General features: G+C 34.7%; 1 protein-coding gene across 2 annotated transcripts in view; it reads right to left on the bottom strand.

Moving 5' to 3' along the window:
* Nucleotides 1-2,811: 2,811 nt before the first annotated feature.
* WDR35 (WD repeat domain 35) overlaps nucleotides 2,812-20,448 on the bottom strand; it is a 55,060-nt gene continuing 37,423 nt past the window's right edge. For both annotated transcript variants that reach the window (XM_016144775.2, XM_016144774.2), the window contains 10 exons: nucleotides 17,105-17,241; nucleotides 16,584-16,787; nucleotides 15,541-15,687; nucleotides 14,785-14,917; nucleotides 12,801-12,911; nucleotides 11,711-11,875; nucleotides 10,712-10,852; nucleotides 9,909-10,065; nucleotides 6,388-6,628; nucleotides 2,812-6,105 (listed from right to left, as the gene is read on the bottom strand). In XM_016144775.2, coding sequence (XP_016000261.1) covers nucleotides 5,955-6,105; nucleotides 6,388-6,628; nucleotides 9,909-10,065; nucleotides 10,712-10,852; nucleotides 11,711-11,875; nucleotides 12,801-12,911; nucleotides 14,785-14,917; nucleotides 15,541-15,687; nucleotides 16,584-16,787; nucleotides 17,105-17,241 — 1,587 coding nt within the window. In that variant the 3' untranslated portion in view covers nucleotides 2,812-5,954. The remainder of the gene's footprint in view (nucleotides 6,106-6,387; nucleotides 6,629-9,908; nucleotides 10,066-10,711; nucleotides 10,853-11,710; nucleotides 11,876-12,800; nucleotides 12,912-14,784; nucleotides 14,918-15,540; nucleotides 15,688-16,583; nucleotides 16,788-17,104; nucleotides 17,242-20,448) is intronic.

Raw genomic sequence — 20,448 nt, forward strand, 5'->3', positions numbered from 1 at the left:
GGACCCGTTGTCTCGCGAGACCAACGATACGCTGCGGGACGAGATTTCAGATTGGATAAGCCTCCTTGAAAGGCTGATCGGTTGTTGTTACTGCTAGTTCCGCCTACCTCGTCTCGCGGAAGAGTAGTAGACCAAACTGTATTCCGAAACAGTGGTCTGAGGTTGCAAGGAGCCCTTCGTTACAGTGAATGGGGAGTGGAGAAGAAACCTCGGTTTGTTTTATGAATGGGTAATTGGCCAGGGATCTATTGTAGCATCTATTAGGGTTCCATCCTCCCTTAGGGGATGTTCTGAGTAGTCTGTGGTTATGCTGACACTTGTGTCAAGATTCCATGAGCTTAGCTGTCCCACCGTTCCGAGTGCGAATTCACACTCTGTTAATTTCAAGACCCTAGATTGCAAACTTGTCCACATTTTTGAACCTTTGGAGTAGTGTAAGTTTTAATTGAATAGTATTTTGTGTGGACAGTCTGTGGTCTATGATGTTACTTTACATTCCCTGACTGTTTATACCAAAGGGAAACCCAGATGGTAATTTAAGTGCAATTAGTCTAATTCAAGTAAAAATTATGTAAAATGTGCAATCCAGAGAGGGGATTAAGAAAACACCACGTTCAGTAGCATCAAAAAGAATGAAATACTTAGGAATTAATTTAACCAAGGAAGTGGAAGACTTGTACAATAAAAATTATAAAGCACTGCCGAAAGTTAAGACATCAATAGAAAAACATCCCATGTTGTGGATTGTAAAAGTTTAATATTGTTAAGATGTCAATACTACTTAAAGTGATCTGCAGATTCAGCAGAATCTCTTAAACACCCCAATGATATTTTTACAGAAATAGAAAATTACATTCTAAAATTTATATGGAAATTTTAAGGGGTCCCAACTAGCTGAAACAATGTTGAAAAAGAACAAAGTTAAAGAACTCATGCTTCTTGAGATCAAAACCTACTTCAAAGCTACAGCAATCAAAACAGTGTGGTATTGACATAAAAACAGTCTACTCAATAAATGGTGCTGGGAAAACTAGATAACCACACGCAAAAGAATGAAATTGGACCCTAACCTAAACAGTTAAAAAATTAACTCAAAATGCATTAAAGACCTAAATGTAAGAGCTAAAAACACAATTTTCTTAGACAAAAACACGCCAAAAGCCTCGTGACATTGGATTGGGCAATGATTCCTTGGCTATGACACCAAAAGGCATGGGCAATAAAAGAAGAAAACAGACAAAGTAGACTTAATGGAAATTAAAAATTTGTGCGACAGAAGACTATCAATAGAGTAAAAAGACAATCCAGAGAATAGGAGAAAATATCTGCACGTCATGTATATGATGAGAGTGTGAAATACGGAGATGGAGGTTCTGCGGGGCAGGCCGGGCTGCTGTGTCCATCTACTCGTAGAACACACGAGGGCTTCTGACATGGTAACGCCATCACACTTGAGAAGCTCTGGTTTATAGAATATTGGAGGGCCCTGCCCTGCAACTGTGGTGCTGGGGCCAGGATCAGTGGCTGTGTCTCTCCAACTCTCATGCCTGTCTTCCGGAGTCCACCTGCACTCGGTACTTTGTCTGCAGAGAGGTTATTAAGCCTCCTCACCATCAGTTCACCCAGAAGTCGTACTGCAACAAGATGATCTGCCTGCACTCTCAAGCTGGCAACTAGAAGTGTGGCCACAGCAGTAACCTGCACCCCAAGAAGAAAGTCAAATAAGGCCCTCCACCAGGTCCTTCTTCCCCCGCACAGCAGCCTCCTACCTGAGCCCCATTGCCATAGGGCCTCAATGAAGCTTCCTTTTTGTCAACTGGAAAAGTAAAAAATAATATTTTTTAAAAAAATACACACACATACATACATACACAGATAGATATATATATTTCCAGAATATATAGAGCACTTTTAAACTCAATTTTTCCAGCGTGGGTGTACTGTTTTGCATTTCCACCAGCAAGGTATGAGGGTTTCAATTTCTCCATATCTTCACCAATACTTACCAGTTTTAATTTTGAATAGTATATTAGGTGTGTAGAGGTATCTCATATTTCTCTAAATTCCTCTAAATTTACTAACTAGAAATTTAAACTATGCCAAATAAGAAATGGGTAGTTAAAATAATCTCAATGACTACTTTTATTTTAGAGAAATCTCTTAAGAACGAATAGCTTTTATTATGAAGAAAAAATAAAGCACAGTAATTTCTTCAGTTTCACCTCAGTTGTTCTCTATTCAATTAAAATATAAATTAATGTCTTTTTTTAAAGGTTATTAAGATGATTTTTATTTTCTCATCTACACTTTTATGTATTTTTGAAATTTTCTACTATGAACATGTTACTTTTATACTCAAAAAACAAAGGTTAATTTATTTTAAAAATTTGAATTGAGAAAATAATCAAGACAGCAGGGGACGCGTAATATTGCTATTTAAATTTTAGAAACTGGTGATATCTTAGCACTGTAATATCAAATTAAGTACTCGTGATTTTCTCTTAAATGTCTAGTGATGTAATTCCCCTCTCCCATTTCTAATGAAAACTCCTTGTGATCTCTAATGATTAATTTACTCTAACCTCCAGTCACCTTATATCTGACTAGTAACATTATATAGGCGATGGTTGTCTTTCTTGTTTGGTAGCAAAAGTGATACTGCACATCTATTGTACCGCCTGTCCCTTTCTTCCTTTATCCACTCTGGAGTCCAACACCCTCCTAACCAACCCCCATCAAAATATTTAAATCAACAAAACAAATATCATGTTATCCATAAGTTCTAGATAAAGGAAACACGATAAATACAAGTCATTTTTTTACCTCGATATTTATTATTTTCATATTTTTTTCACTTAATGCCACATAAAACCTAAGATCTCAGCTCCTGGAACACAAAAAGATAATTTCGAAGTGTATTTTAGGGGAAAAAAAATGTGTAATAAAGTCAGTATTTGTGCATGATAGCGGAAAGGTCAACAACACTATGTTACTTGTTAGGCACAGTGCTTATTTGTATAAAGTTTTATCAGTTAGTTCATCATCTCAATACTTTGGCCTCCCATGCTATTTCGAAACTATAATTCATGCCAACTTTTATGATAAAGAACAACTCAGCATTACTTAAAGGGAATCAGTTCATGTTCACTGCAAGAAGAGAACAACATAACTTTCATATACTGTCTTTAATATACTGCCTCACTGTGTTTATCCAACTTCTCTCCAAGTATTGGTTATAAATAGACAATTTTGCTTCTCTTAGCCCTGGAAATTCTATTATCCTGAAATTTCTTTCATGTTGAATGAAACCAGTTGGGTCAACTCATACTGTAGCTCTTTCTCTAGTACCATTTTCAAGCAAGACAAAGGCCCCCAAGACATTATGACAGATCACTAAAACCTTCACGGATATAAATTCTAGGCATATGCTTCTACAATAGTAGAAAAGATATGCCTGACATATATACATATGTGACAATTAAGTCTATAAAGTATGAGAAGTGGTTTCTCATAGATTTTGGCTTCCATATTAAACTAAACAAGAAATAGTGACGGCAACTCGGGATCTATCTGAAATAATTAAAGGAAAAATTCCAGCGCTCGGGTAGCATGGAATTAGTAGCAAATGAGATGGCTCCAATAGAGAGTTCCCAAAAGATATGTTAGGAAAGGCTTGAGAAGTCAACAGCTGATTTTGGAATTGAAGCAAATGGGAGTGTAATCAACAAGCCATTGTAAGGACTAGAGCAATGACAATCTAACTTTCAGTTCTGGTTCCTGGGATGGAAATGGGAAAGAAAAAGAAGAGATATTCAGGCATTAGACCATGGACCAAGAATCACAGCTCTGAATATGGCAGACCTGTGGGAACCCTTGACTCTACAGCCCTGAAAATTTCTCTTTCATTGATGAAGCACAGAATAGTTTCATCTCTGAAAACTTAAAAGTCTTGTAGAAACACGTAATTAAGTTCAATGGAAGATATATTTCCTAGGGCTGATCTCTTTATTAGGATGTTATTTTCTGATCTGATGGAATATTCTATTCTGCCTTAGGAGAAAACAAGTGATATACACAAAATTCACTGTTAAATTTAGATAGTAACTTACGAGACATGTTAAACAAAGTAAATACAGATGTGTGCCCATACCCAATATTGCTGAGGCACTAAAAATACAAAGGCACCAAGGACACCCTAAACATGCCGACATCTACAAAGCATTCAATATGTGTAAGGTCTTGATTCATTTACCCTCTGATGACACTTATTCTGGCCAGTCCTCCACCCAAGAAATGCAACTGAACCCATGACTATTCAGCAGGCTAACGGGCAACCTACAGCTGTGACCAGGTAAACCTGCCCCAGGGCCTCTTCTAGAAAGCAAATGGGCATCACTGGCATGAAGCACATTCCATCACTGGGTCCCCTGGCTCAAATATCAACTCTGGTACTCTTCATTACCTCACTATTAGGGGAAGCTGGTGAGGCAGAATGAGAGCCAGGCCGTAAGAACAGTACATAATTTAGGAGTCGGTTACTGTAATCTTTCTACTCCACTAGTAAGTAATCTACCTCATCACTTTCTCTTCGTTCCTCACTGTGTATTTCAAATTGATTCGATAAACCAAGCAATCTGAGCATCTTCATTTGGTTTGTCACCCCTTCTGTCCCCTGACCTCTGGAATGGCTTGCTCGGTAGTGTATTTGGAGGCTACCATTGTATCAAGGCAACTCCACACAAAGCACATGAACCTAGAAAGAGACTTATAAGACTGCTGGTCTTCTCATTTCATTTAGGCACATGAGCCTGCTCTCTATCGTAAATTCATGGAGGCTCTAAACCTCTTCTCACAGCTCACTATTCTTAGTCTGCAACTAAAGTGCCAGAAAAAATCACATTGAGAGTTAACTAACCTAAGTATTGTAGCTGCAATAACAATGTTGCATATTTCTCTTTTTTATTGCTCTACTAAACATTAGCCAAATTTAAGCAAATAATCTTGATGCAAGAGTGCTAGAGTCTGATCTACAACTACAACATGAGAGGACCTAAGTTCCTAAGAAATAAATGGAGAACATTATTAGCTATACGAAACAGATAAGAACATAACCCAGCACAGCTTTTTCTCTTAATGATAATAACACAACAACAACAAAAATGATAACTCAAAACAAAAACATATCAAAAAAGAATCATTCTCCACAGTCTGAGTGTTATTTAAATGAAGGGTTCAGCTTGGTGACAATGTTTCAGCTGAAACTATAACTATGAACACATGTTTTTGTATAAATTTATATTATTATAAATAGAGCCAAGTTTTCTGCACAATAATATGAAGAGTAAATGCCAAAGGCCATCTCTTAGATGAGACGAAAAGGGTAGATAAAAAAGAAAAAGCTATGTAAAAAATAAGGCTATTAGAAACAATTCAAATTATTTAAAATGTCTTAAAATGCCATCTTCTAAAAATAAAATATAGAAGACATTCAATATTTAATTAAATACAGCCAGTGATAGAGCAAGTTTCAGTATTAATTATTTCAGCTCCTTCTGTTATAACTTCGCCTCACTCTCATGCCAAGATTTTTTAGTGAATTAGTAATCTTGATACTGTGAGAAACATTTCTTATTTGAAATATTTGCATAGTATTATGTAAACAACTAGTAGATAGATAGATATACAAAATAAGGTTTATTTCCATACATTTTATATGAAAATCAGCATCATTATTTCATAGTTGTCGTTTTACACAAAATTACTTATATATGTTATGTATATTATAATATCTGCATTATATACACACTTACATATATAATTTTGTATAAAACAACTATAAAATAATGATGCTGATATTCATATATAAAACACAGGGAAGTCAACCTTGTTATATGCTGTTATAGCCATGGAGATATGCTACATATATTTTACAGTTATATACAAATGGTCATTCTTCATCCCACTGAACTATGGCATAAGGGACAGAAATTGTAGCTGCTGATCTCCTGAGCCAGAACGCAGTGCTTGCACACACTGCACATCCAGAACTGATATTCCGTGATTGGGCTTCCCGTGGCAACGCATGTTGGCAATTTTCCTTCCCCTCTGTAAAAATAAGAGGAAAAGCAATTAATTACACTTTAACACTTGTAATTACTTTAGACTTTATTACAGTTAAGAAACTGAGGAATGAAAAACATTCCAAGGTAAACTTCAAATAAAAACTTTTCTTACAATGAGAAAATAAAGCATTAATACACTTGTGAGGCTAATAGGGCATACTGTTAAGGTAAATTACTTGAAAATTTAGTGCTTTCATTATTATATCACACTTTTATACATATAGAAATCCAAGTTTCTGATAAAGCAGAATGACATTTAGCCTACCCTTCAAGAAGGCTGTCCAATTCCGATTTTCTGTTATCTTTTGGAGTGTGTTTGGTGAAGATTTCTAGAGCAAGATCTTCATATTGCTGTTTCTGTTCTGAACTGAGGCTCTCTAAAGATTCGAGTTTAATAAAAGCTTTTGAACAAGTACCAAAAGCTCTACTGGCACATGCGCAGAGTGCCAACAGAGAGTAGATCTCAACAGCAGGGATGATGTCTTCATAGTCTCTCAAGTGAAGAGCTAGGAAAGAGAGAACAATTGGGATTTTGAAAAGAAATCATGATGAGGCATGGGAAAGAATCTATGTTAAGCTGATTTACTTTAACCTACGTGAACGTTAGTAAAGTTACAACAACAGCGGGAGATCAGAGCACTAGCAGGAGAAAGTGGGCTACAAGATCTGCAGGGTTCTGTAATGCCAGCTAACAGCTCAGGGCCTGTAAACATAACCGTTGCCAAATGATGCGCATGACCATTTAGAAATAAATACACAAACAAAACTATCTGGTGTCAAACACGCATCTTGTGTTCCATGTAAATATGTTAGAAATTTCTGTGGCATACCAGAAAAAGTAAATTATTATTATTACTGTTAGTCATAATTCTCAAGACTAAGAATATCATGTTTCTTTTTATAAAAAAAGCAAAGTATGAAATCATGTGTTTTTCTCTTTGTGTTTCTTTGAACAAATTACTGCTTTTCTGTTTGTCTTATTGAAACAATAGAACTTTGAGGAAAAAAAGTGAAAATGAGTCTCTAAGTTGTCAGTTCAGACAATTTATTTTGACAGCTATCCTATCTTATTTTCAGGTTTTCTATACTGGATATATAATCTCTTTCTTAAAAATGCACTGTAGAATTAATATCAAACTGGTAAACAAATCATATCTTTTTCTTCTCTAGACTTTGCAATTTTGAAAAAATCTTGTTATAGCATAATATTGGAAATGTCATAAAACAATTTAAAATACTATATTCATGTATTTTACAATTAGATTCCTATAAACTGGTTTGGGAGCCAAATGTTTACAATAAAGTTCACTAGAAGAAATTTACTAACAGTATATTCATTCAGCTATAATAAAGAATACTCTCTAATTTCACAAGTTCATAGGCAATGACTTACTTATAAGACATACATTTTTTCAGATCATTTTATCACTGTAAGACAAAAAATTAAAGTATATAGATTTCTTCACCCAGTAGGAGAAGAATTTCAAGTTAAAAGTCTAATTTCTCACATAATATAAGTCCAGAAATTGTGCATAAATTGTATAAAATACAACTATTTTAAACAAAGTATATCACATATTAATCGGTTAAAATTAAATAAAGGTCAATTATAAGTAAATGGAAAAATAAAAATGATTCCTATGTATAACATAACCAATTAGAAAATAAAATGTACAGTCACATTGCTAATAACAACAAAAAAATAAAAATAAACTGTAAAAGAAATGTTCAAAGCACACAAGAAGAAAACTACAGAACTAAGAAACACGGAAATACAAAAGGTTTTTAAAAATCGATGGTTCCAGATGAGAAAGCCAATATTAATACAATGATGCCAATATTAATGATGCCAATATTAATACATTATATCAATGATGCCAATATTAATACATTATATTAATGCAATTCTAATTCAAAACCCAGTGAAACTCCGCACACCCTCAAAAAGATCCTAAACTTAATCTGGATGAAGAACTGCAAGAGAATACCCAAAATTTTTTTCAAAAAAGAAGAGTAATGAATGAAAACTGAAATTCCAGATATTAAAACATAAAAGTAAGATAAATACAGGACGGTACTGACACAAATTCAGGACTGGAAAATAATAGTCTAGGAAGAGATTAAGAGTATGTGTGAATTTAGTTTCGTGAAGGCAAAAATTTTAAATCTGTGAAGAAAGAATATGTTTTTAATAAATGGTTTTAGGATACCTAGAAAGTTATAATAAAATATAATATTTAATAACCTTGAAGTGAAGGACATCCTGATCAAGACTGATAGGACTTTGTCAAAAAACACTACTAATATCATGGCTACCACTTCTTGAGAGCTCACAGTGTCCAAGCACTACAATAAGTATATTTTGTTTTTTTGAATTTCTCACTTAATCCTCAAAACGACCCTATGAAGGAGATATCAACCCCACTTAAAAACAGAAAGAAACTGAAGCTTAGGGAGTTTAATTATAACTAATAAATTCTAGGGAAAAATAAATATATATATGGCAGAAGGTTACTATATAAAATCTCTAAAGAGCTTTTACAGAAACAATTAAAAAGAAAAAAAAAACCACATCGTTGTAGAATTCCAGAAACACTAAATAAAAGAGTTAATCTAAACGGTCTCTTTTAAAGATCGTGACATAACATAGACTGATGATGTATTAGGGTGTGATGAGTGTTGCTGATGATCCGAGCAGCAGACTGTTGACTTCACAGTGGCCCAACACGGGAAGGTTGGGGCAAACGGTGGCAGCGCCTGCAGGGCTGTCCCGGCCCATCTGAAAGCCTTGTGAGGGTTCAGGCATCCACATGTCCTGGTTTATAAGACAATTCTCACAGGTCTGTTCTTTTGGAGTTAATATATCTAAACTGTAGGATATCATTAATCCAAAAACGAAGACTCTGAAACCACATGTAAATAGTCTTCTATAAATTACAGTACATAGTCACAATGACAAATTAAAATATGACAGCTACTAAAAATGATGACATAGATCTGTTTACCAAGATGGAAAGATAACAGCAATATCCTGTTGAGGGTAGAAAGCAAGACATATACTGCGTAATATTATTTTAAGCAAAACTGTATACAATTTTTCAGGCATGGGGAAATGTTGAAAAGGAAATTCATGCAAATGTTGGAAATGATTATTTCTCAGTTATAAGATTATTGTTCTTTTTTCTTTGTATTTCTGTTTTAATTACAACTGTTACATAAGTATCATTTTAATTTCAAAATGTTAAATACTATAGAAATCTACTGATACGGAACTATTTGATAATATATTACTATATTTTTTAAAAGTACATGAATGTATGGTCTGTTATATTCCTAATTCTATAAAAAAACCAAATTATTTTAAAATATGTATTTACTTTCTACAAAATATATATTTAAAAATATTTATTTTATGTAATATATTATTATATATTAAATATACAAATACTTATTAAAGTACACACACGAAAGGACTGAGCTATTAAATGTTTCACTTGGAATGACTAGCCTAGCGAATGCTCTAAATGCTTTTTTTTTGCTTATCTCAAACTTCTCATTTTTTTGTGAACCGTACATATTGCTTCCAATGTATTAAAAAATAAAAAGAACTTCAAAAAGGGGAATGCACAAAACAAATTATAGGTAGCAAATCTCCAACATAGGAAAATAAATCCATAAGAAAAATAGTGTTATTGAAATTAACCTAAGTGCACGTTGAAGGAGCGGGCCCTTCCGAGTCAACGTATGATTTTCACAGGGACGATATCCATTAGGTGCTGTGCCCACCTGTCTTTAAGGCAGTGTCAACGTATCCCTCATAGAGCTGCCTCTGTGCAAGTATGAAGAAGTGGTAAGCCTCGGCCCCTCTCCAGGCATTATCTATGAAGCGACTAGTTGGAGACAGAACTTCTTCTTCCAGCAAACCAGCCAAAGCAGAAGTGGCCTACAAGTAAAGTCAGCAGGAGCACAACAATGACCTTTCAATGAAGACAACTCCTGAAACTCTGGACAGTAAAGCATCTAAATTAGCAGGTTTTATCATTACAAAACTGTCACTACAGACTTACTTTCTCCATTATAATTAATATTTTTCTAAACTAGTATGATTAAATTTTTCCTGCCGCTTTATTGAGGTATAACTGACAAATAATATTGTTAGGTATTTAAAGTGTACATTGTGGTGAATTGCCATATGTATATATTGTGAAAGGATTCTCCTCGTGGTACGATCAAATTTTAAAATAGAATTGATTAAATTTTAAGGTAATAAGAGATTCTTTTTCACAATAAAATAATATATATTTTCTAGGAAAGTTTTTAGAATTCATAGATTAGAAAGGATCTACAAAGTAAAGAATTAAAGCAAAGACTACAGATTAGTCTCTTAGAAAAAATAATTTTCAATATTTCCAAGTAGAAATTTCTAAAACCTGAGTACTAATTCCAAATCGATCATTCCTTTTCCTCATATCAATTAAGAAAGTACATGTAAATAAGCAAATTAAATGGCCCGTCCATAAAGAGAAGTTCAATAGTTTTTTTCCTTAAACATATCAGATGATTTAGAGTCATTTAAAGTTCTACCTTACCTCTGAATTCTTTCCTTTAACTTTTCCTCGCTGGGCATTTTTCATTTGTTCATGGTACTGCTCTATAAGTAAAGCTGACAGTACATAGAGCTTCTTAACACGTAAAGGCTTAGTTCTTTTCTTTGCCTCTTCATCTGCAATCTTTAAATAGAAGAATTGGGAGAATATATTTTTAAATCTACATTTGTACAAATATAATCATTTCTGAAATCTGATTCTCTGAAAAACAGAGGAAAGTCAGTAGGATGGAATATAATATCGCCCATTTACGATAAATATTTTTAAATCCATTTTGTTTTTCTTAGTACTGATAAATATTTAGTTCTTTCTTAGTGTTAGCTCATGAGAGTTAGAACTCATAACAATCTTAGTGAATAACAGATGTAAGAATGAAGAAAGAATTCATGGAATGGGTAATTTTCCATAACAAAGAGACTTTAAAAACAATGCTCCAAGTACACAGAGATAAGATGGCTTTAAGTGGTACATCCTCCAGAAATTTTAATTTATTTAAGTGATTCTGAAGAAAATATTTCCTTTTTTCATTAAATCAGAGGAGGAAAAGGACGGAATAGAATGTAAAATTTGCATACATTACTACTAGTCATCATCAAGCCAAATGCATATTATAAAAAGTGTAATGTCTTTAAAACTTACACATTTAAAAGGACTTGAAATTGTATTATCAACAGGATTTAATTCCCAGTTAAGGGAATTCGTACTTTATGGCTCCTAAAAATTCTATAAATCTTTGTTAAGGTCAATATGAAGTAAATATATAATTATTTAGGTATCAATAAGGTACAAATATTAATAAACAGCCTTGTTAGTAAAAGGTAATAATACTAAGATAAGGCATAGTTATAGTACTAGTAAAACCAGAGGGTTTTGCTATAACAAACATTTGTTTCTGAAGAAAATAGAAAATGTGCTCTTCGGTAAATAAGAAAACATTGATAACTAGAATAAACCAAATACTCACCAAGGATATTACATTACCTTAAACATCAGTTTAGCAGCATCATAAAAGTAGTTGGCTTTCCGATAGAGTTCTATGGCATCAAGAGTTTTATTCTTTTCCAATAAATGAGATGCATACCTCGCTAACAGGGATCCAATTTCTTTCATACTATGATTTTTAGCCAATTCAACAGCTTTGTTCCACTGGAGGGAAAAATAAGTCATTCAGTTACCCAAGTATTTATAGTCATTATATGTCATAAAATTTACACAATAAAGCTTGAAGTTATAACAATAAATAACACCATATTAAAATCAAAAATTGGTAGATATTTTTAAAAATCACTTAAAATAAGAGCAGTTATAACTTTTATATATCAAATGTCTCAAAATGATTAAATGACTTTGATTTGCTTAAGAAGTACATCTGAAAAAGGAAAGCTTCAAAGTTTATAATCATTTTAATCTTGAAATTCTAATTTTACGCAAACTATAAGTGAGAAAAAGATATATTTATAATAAAATAAAGCATGCAATTACAGTTAAGAAAATATCCTATCATATTTAACACTTAAAAGTTATTTTTATAAAGCAAATGGAGTTTTTTAAAAATACTTTAAGAAAATACTTAAAAGAATACATTGATTGTCAACAATTTCAACAACAATTCTGTATTTTAGTGAAATTCCAGTTCTTAAAAACATCAAGTATACATCTTCTATAAAGGGAAAAGAATATAGAATTGCCAGAATAAATATTAATAAAGTAGCTCAATTCCTTTCTCTGGCAATGACCATTACCTAGCTGTTCTATGGAAACAAAACCTCAAAATGCATAAAATTATAAAGTTACTTCCAGATGAAAACTGGCCAGATAAAACTTCAAAACACTGACATAAATAAAAAAGCACAAGGTTTATTCAAGTTCCCATACTGAGTTAGTTATGACAGGGTCACCCCTAACAGTGGCACTTCAAGAGGTCAGTGCAAACTCCATCATTTTCTCCATCCTCGACTAAGTAACAGACTACCTGGCTCCTTTCACAAAATTTGTCTCAAGCTCTCCAACCCTTATGTTGGCAAATAAATGTCTTTAAAGGATGACTGGTGACTAATTTTCAGTTCCGTACTTGGTTGAGATGTACACAGGTATCTACTGCTGCTTTTGGTTGATTACATTTCAAAAACGCAGTCACTGCTTGTTCACACATTCCGACTCTCACAAACATTTGTGCTATTTCCTGTAAGGATAAAATAATACTATCAGATTTCACAGACCAAGGAAATCACTTATATTTTAATTTACAAAACTCCATGGGACATATGAGTATTAAATATACTGGTGGTAACAGTAATTTTTCTTTTAAACAGATAAAGGAACCGAGGCTAAAACCAGAGCAGATGCTGAACCAGTGTTTCACTGGCTCATGTGGGAACCTAATTTTTAACAAGGTCCTCAAGATATTGCACTCTTTTCTTCTCTGGGTTTAGTAGCTAGTTTACAGAAACGTCAAGCTCTAAAACAAACCCCACACTAGTGGGTAAGAAAAATAGATGTTATAATGAAAGGCAATTGTTAATTTGAGACTTAAAGAAAAACTCAAATCCAGAGCTCTCAAATATCTCTATAGAACGTCCTAGACCAGCTCAGAAAGCTGGGCCCGAAACAGAGCTCCCTCAGGAACCACAAAAACCCATCGTGCCCATTTGGCTGTCCTCGCCATGTCCAGAAAATCATGGGTTTTTTTTTCTTTTCGAATATCTAATTGGCCAGAGATTTTCCCTCCCCGCTCCTACTTCTAAAATATTTTAGAAAATATATAAAAGTACATGTTGTACTCAACTATCTCTTTAACAGTAATGCTGATGTTTTTCTGATTATAGAGTAATACTTCCTTATGGTTAAAAAATTAGAAAACACAAAAATGTAAATTTACCTGTAATCGTACAACCCATAAGAGACCTCTCTCAATAGTCTGATGTAGTCTCCTAATATCTTTGTCCTATGAATATATACGTATGTGCGAGGTGGCATATGTATTGTGATTCTACTATGTAGTTTTGTATCCTATATTTTCCACTCAAATATTATGTACATTTTCTCATACTATTCAAAACTCCAAAACTTGATTTAAAAATTTCCAATACTACTTAAATTTTTAAATTATTTAATTACTATTATAGCTTTAATTACTTAGTATTTACTCAGTAATAGTACTATCTGGATACTCTACGGAAATATTTTTTTCTTTATCATCAGACACACCCAACAGGCGACACTCATACACAGGGTAATAAGTAATTTTAGTTTCTTTCCAACTCAAGAAAACACATAGAAATGAGAATACTGGTACATTAAATGCCATTATTACAGGAATAATGGCTCTCATTCACAATTTTAAAAAGGTGAATTATCAGAATTCTATACTCACCTATCAACTAAAACACAATATTTTTGTGGCAGAATTCACAACTGATATATGTCCAGCCCACGCAGTTGAGAATTGCTAACTCTATAGGTATTACACAGCTCGGTATTTTACATTTTAGATCCCACGAATAAAATACAAATTCATTAACATCATTCAATAATTAATTAAAAAGAACATTCGAAACAAAGTTCCAGAAAACTCTACTTTTAGTTTCTCTTTTTTAACGTTAAATAAGTTATTGGTAATATAACCCGGTAAAAGTCAAGCTATCTTTTTAAACTTTTGTTATAGCAAATTTCAAACATACATACGCACAAATCCTGAGACCCGGCCTGGATTATTTTAAAGCAAATCTCTGACGACATATCATTTCATCTGTAACTATTTCATGTGTTCAGCTAACTTTTAAAAGCAATTTTATAAAACCGGCAAGACTACACAAAACTGCGATCCTGTTAAAGTAGTAGAAATATGATGAATTTTCGCTCCATTTTCAAGCATTCTGTAATACCGATATACTGTTTAAACAATTAAAATCAAAGCATCATTCCATGTCTAAGAACCTATAAGATTATAGATAAATTTTAAATTTTCTTTGTTACAGAGGTTATTTCCTGACTATAACATAAAAACCTTATAAAGTAACCTAATAATTCTCAAAACTAAAATTTCCGATACCTACTGGAAGCAACTTGTGGTTTTCTGGAAGTGAACTGGCAAGATTCTCCAATCCCTCGTAATCTTCTAACATGTAAAAACATTCGGCTAAGCGTTCCTGGTTTTGGCCTTGTACATAGTATTGTACAGCATTCAACCTACAGGGGGAAAACGAGAACTTTAAACTAATGTGAATTTCCTAGTAAATAAGCACTTTTACCAAAAAAAAAAAGTTCCTTCATTAGATTTACCAGTATTGCTATAGTCATCATATACTTTATATACTTCGAAGTATATAAATTGGGGTGGAAAGGATCTAAAGCCTGAAGCATATTTTAGTTACGACATTCATTAAATATCCTTAATGTTGTTTTAATCTGATACACAGTTGTACTTCCAAACACCAACATAAATATTTTTTTTAAAAAGCATGCTGATCAAAATGAAAACTTAAAAATAAGAGCCAATAATTTCTAAAAATAATCTATAATAACAAAAGAAGCCAACATAAAATACTTTTTCACTTCTTTGGCATTGCACACGGTGGTCTCAACCCTGCAGCCAAGCACAAGTTTTGTGAATGTGGAGAGTCCAAAGCTGTACAGTGCTCATCTAACACCTTTAAGGATCTCGTGCTCCCCAGTGCGCACCTAGAGCTATTTTAAGTTTAGGAGCCAGGAGGGTGGTCTTCATTTCCTCAGTATTATTTCCCAGGCAAGTACTCAGGACGCTACATCTGAAGTGCTGGTGAATGGATGGGTGGTCCCGACAGGTTACCTACCACTTTTGCCGGTCAGCAAAGTAGTCTCCGATGGCATTGTGGGCTTGTTCCAGAAGACTGTCATCTGCATCACCAGATCCAGTTTTCAGGAGTTGGAGGACTCTAAACCAATCTCCCAGTTTCTGCCGGAGGCCGATAGCAAGGTCCCTACAAATAAAATGGCATTTGTTCATCCACTCATTTATTCATTCATTCATTTGATAAATATCTATCAAGTGCCTACTCTGTGCTAGGTTCAAGTCTAGGGTACTGAGAATACACAGCAGTGAAGAGACAGACAAGGTAACTCTTAACACTCTAGAAACCTAACCTGACCAGGTAAGAAGCAATGGGGAGAACCTGGACTAGGGAAAAGCGAACAGTTTCCTGCCTTTCACTGTCCTAACCTTCCAATTTCCTTAGCAAAACAGTGATTTAAGTAATAATCATTTCACTAATTTCTTAGACATGATCAAGCTTATTTAAAAACCAAACATATAAAAACATGTTTGATTTTATCTTTCTTTTTACAGCTTAAGTTGGATTAAGGATCTCCTAGAAGTACAAATAATATTAATGAAAATTAGGCATGTTTATAGCTGAAATGAATTTCATACATTTTATATAAATCTAAAATGAAAGAGATAATAAAATTCCATCCCTAAATATGTTCAACGTTTATTTCATGTTCCTTGACAACGGAAACAGAAAATTGAATAATAGCCTAAATCGAAACAGAGAATCCGAATAATAAACTGTGTAATAAATAATAAAATCTCCTAATCCCCATAATCGTATAATTTTTTTTTATAGCAAGCGAAAAATATCTCCCATGGCAAACCATTAATATATGTAAAAACTGAGAAGAAAACTGCCCCTAAATTACAAAATATAAATTAATGAGAAATATGTGGGATATCTCATCCTAATCCAAACTGAAATTATTTTCTAAAAGAAACGGTATGATACAGTTAGTCTATTTTACATTCCTCATTTATGAAAAAAAAAAAAGGGGGGCATGAACTCTGGGCGTGCTCCAGGATGCCTGCGCCTTCCTTCCTTACCTTCTGTCCATATCAAGATACATTCTTTCAGCCTCTTCGAACCGGCCGAAGTAGGCAGCCACCTCTGCCTGCTTCATGGACTCACTCTGCAGGTTGCCCAAGCACTTCACAAACTTGATGCCTTGGTAATCCTTGCAGCGCACAAACGCTTGTTCGGCTGTGTGCAAATCCAGTTTCTGAAGAGCTGCTTCAGCCAGTAGCCGCCTTTATGAAAAAGAATCAGAAAAGCCTATTGCAAGTTACTGATAAACAAGACTTAAACCAGAGTCCAAGTATTATACTTATGGTTTCAAGTGAAACATGGTGGGACGTGATTCTTTTAACACATTTGTGCATGTTTCGTTTAATAGTATGCTCATTTTGAGTACTTCCAAAGCTAAAATAAATTTCTAAATCTTAAAAAGAAAAGCGAGGATGGAAGTCTGTCCCCAGGGAGGCCAGCATGAGAGCGAGGGTGGCAGAGCTGAGATTCGAAAAGCATACACCAGACGTCTGGGGAGAAGTTTTTCATTTTTAAATACCAAAGTCGGGGGTGTGGATTGTCTTCTATGAACTGAGATGCATCTTCAATTCCAACCTTCTCAATCAATGCTCGACTGTCTCGCAGGGACCGAATCTCAAAGTTAATTACATAATCCTTGTTTGGATGTTCTGGATTCTAAAAGTAAAGATGAAAAGAAAGGTATTCAAATAGTTACCTTTAGAGTAGGTGTGGGGTTTTTTTATAGTAAAACAAAACAAAATGAAATTGCATCATATTGTAAGAACAAGTGGGAAGAACGGAGATTCCCATGTGGGGAGTCTTTGGAGTTATCTGGAAAACACCCACGAGGTCTCTCCTGAGCCACCTCGCCGCCGCCTGTGGGGAAGAGGACGCGGTGGCAGGAGGGGTCCCGAACAGCTATGCAGCCTCGTTTCCCTCAGCTCAGCTGGTCCGGCCCCCAGGTGCTGGTCTTCTCAGCCAAAGGGCGGTGGTCTCCGCCAACGTAGGAAACCCGGGCGCAGGACCCCACCCCTCCTTAACCCACTTCCTCTGCCAGGCGCAAGGAAACTGTTGCTCCACGTGCTATTGGGCAACAGACGCACAGAAGGAAAAGGGCTCGTTTTCATCACCACTTTTCTTTCATAATTTATCAGGCCGACTCCCCTCTCCTCCCCACACACACACCTCACAAAACAAAAACAAAAACAAAAACAAAAACAAAACACCTGAAGGCCGGTCTTTCAGGAAAGAGCTAGCTAATGATCAAATGGAAATAAACAGTTATAATGAACTCACCAAATACGAGAAAATTAGAGGCCCCACGTATAAAAAGGAATGGCCCCCAGAGACCAGAGTTCTCTGAAAAGGTGAACTGAGCCCCACCCACCCCTCACCCTGACACGAAACGTCTGTATCTAGAAGCTGAACTGTTCTGAGGGAACTCCCGGGTACAAAGCAGGAAGAGGCTGGACGTCAAACAGACCTAACCTCAAGCCCTAATTCCATCACTGGCTGGCTATGTGACAACTCTTACTAGACCCTGCTCTCCCTTGCCCACTCCCACTGGGTGTCACTGGCAAATTAGCTTGTCTCCAAGCCTCAGATTCTTCATCCGAACAAATGGAGATAATCACACTCGCTTCCTAAAGTTTTAAGGATTAAGTCAAATAAAACATGTTAAACATTTGGCGCTACGTCTAGCTGTACTCCTCACATTATCCACAGCCTCAGCACTGACCCGGTGCTCTCTTGCTTCAGACCTTGGAAGAAACATGCCTACTGACTGAACCACGGCAGGCCCAACCCTTTGCTGCTTGCTGAATTTCTTGATTTATCTCCCCAACTCTTCTACTTGAGGCCAGGAACTATGTCTTACTGTCAGCACACATCTGCCGAGCCAATGAACAACATGAACCTTGGGTCAATCATTTTACCTAGTAAGGGCCTTCTACCTCTAAAAATGAGGTCTCTGTAGTATCTACCAGGCACGGTTGTCATGACAAACGAACAATTATATGTAAGGACAAATGAACACCTCGTATGGAGGTACTTTTTACATGTTAATTCCCTTCCTTTTCCTTCTGTGTTCCTTCCTTCTCTATACCTCCAAGAAATTTCTCATGTTATTTCTTTTTATCCCCCTGTTTTATTGAGATATAATTGACATACAATATTATACTAGGCTTAGGTGTACAACAATCATATTGTGTCTTAAATCCGTGTGCTTGGAAGAATCTACAGTTCAGTTACATACTTTCTGAGTCGACAAGGCCCCAGAGGGAAGTGAGGTATGGCAATAGTCTTTTCCTTATGGCTCTGCATGTAATGGATAAATGACAAAACTGTCACCGAGAACTTGGTCTCTCTGGTAGTTTAACACCCCTTTGCCAATAAACTGGGCAACGGTACCGCACATGTTCTTTATTCTAATATTAAATATACAAAAATGTGTTCCGCGTATCAAGAATCTCAAAGTACACCTAAGAATTTAAATGTATATATTTTTGAATATGTCATAAAAGTCAATACAATCATCAGAGCAATGACACCACAGGCATTTGCAGACATTCAGGCAATCGGCAACTCTGAGCCTTTCTTGAAAAAAACTGATGAAATCAGTTTCAATGATGAAATCCACACAACTGAAAACTTAGTCAACATTAAGAATTCATGTACAGAGAAAATGTTAATAGACTGATAATAACTTTCATTTAAATACGTGACTAAACAAGTGAAAAATTATGGTTACAAAACAAAATACAAATTTTCTAAATCCTAACAATATAAAAATAATAATACAGCTAATAAAAAAAGAGAATGAGGAAGAAAATGTAAGAATGTCATCTTTTAGAGTGCACACTGAATAACATTATTAAAAATTAAAACCTAGTGTAAAGGTGATAACTTCTTAGTTTTTCATAATTTTTTTCTTAACTCAGAAAAATTATACTGTTAGTGATAGAAAAAAATTATCTAAAGTTCCACAATTCCTTCAAATTCATTTTCAGGTGATTAAATTAAAAATTAAATTTAACACTAAAAAAGTAGATTGTACAGTGATTCCATTTTTACAAAATTACTTAAATTCATTTATTTAACCTACCAAACCTGTCTTTCCACATACTGCTTGCAACTGTATGGAATGATGTTCTGATATTTTACCTAATTAATATTAATGATTAAAATATCTGAGTGGTGGGATTTGGGGTGATTTTTTAATTTTACCTTCAGCATTTTTCTGTACAGTTTGAATGCTATATAACTATGTATCATTTTTTTAAAAGCAATAAAGTCAGTATTTATTTTTTAAAAATCAACTTAACAAACATTTCTGAGAACTAACTATATATCGGACCCTTGCTAAAAGTTGGGGATTCAAGAATCTCGCTCTGTATCCAACCGTTGATACATAAAAATGGACAAGATTCTTCAGCTACCTAGGTTGGATTCTACCCACAGGTAGGGGTTTGTGTGACTTGGCTGTTGCCAAAGGGATGGCGCACAGCGGGGAGGAGGGGGTGCGGGGCGGGGGGGGGGGGGCTCTCCTATCAGCTTCCCCAGACGTGAGGGGGTGAGCGGTGAGGCTTAAAGCTGTCAGCACTCAAACATCAAAACTGAAGTCTGATGCTTCATTGCAATTTAGGATTATGTAATCTCCAAATGTGACTATCTGGCTAGCACTTCTGCAAAGAGTAAAGAAAAAGATCTTGTCCTCATTTAAGGTATTAGACTCGTAAAAGAACTGAACTTGTTTCATCTGTAGTAATTGTCCTATTTAATTGGAATCCATAACATCAGAGAATATATATTAAATACTTTTCCCTTTAGGCCTTTTGCTTATCCTCTTTTCCAAAGGATTTACATATAAGACTAATCAACTAT

This window comes from Rousettus aegyptiacus, unplaced genomic scaffold (assembly GCF_014176215.1).
Source record: "Rousettus aegyptiacus isolate mRouAeg1 unplaced genomic scaffold, mRouAeg1.p scaffold_m13_p_7, whole genome shotgun sequence".
NCBI classification, from domain to species: Eukaryota; Metazoa; Chordata; class Mammalia; order Chiroptera; family Pteropodidae; genus Rousettus; species Rousettus aegyptiacus.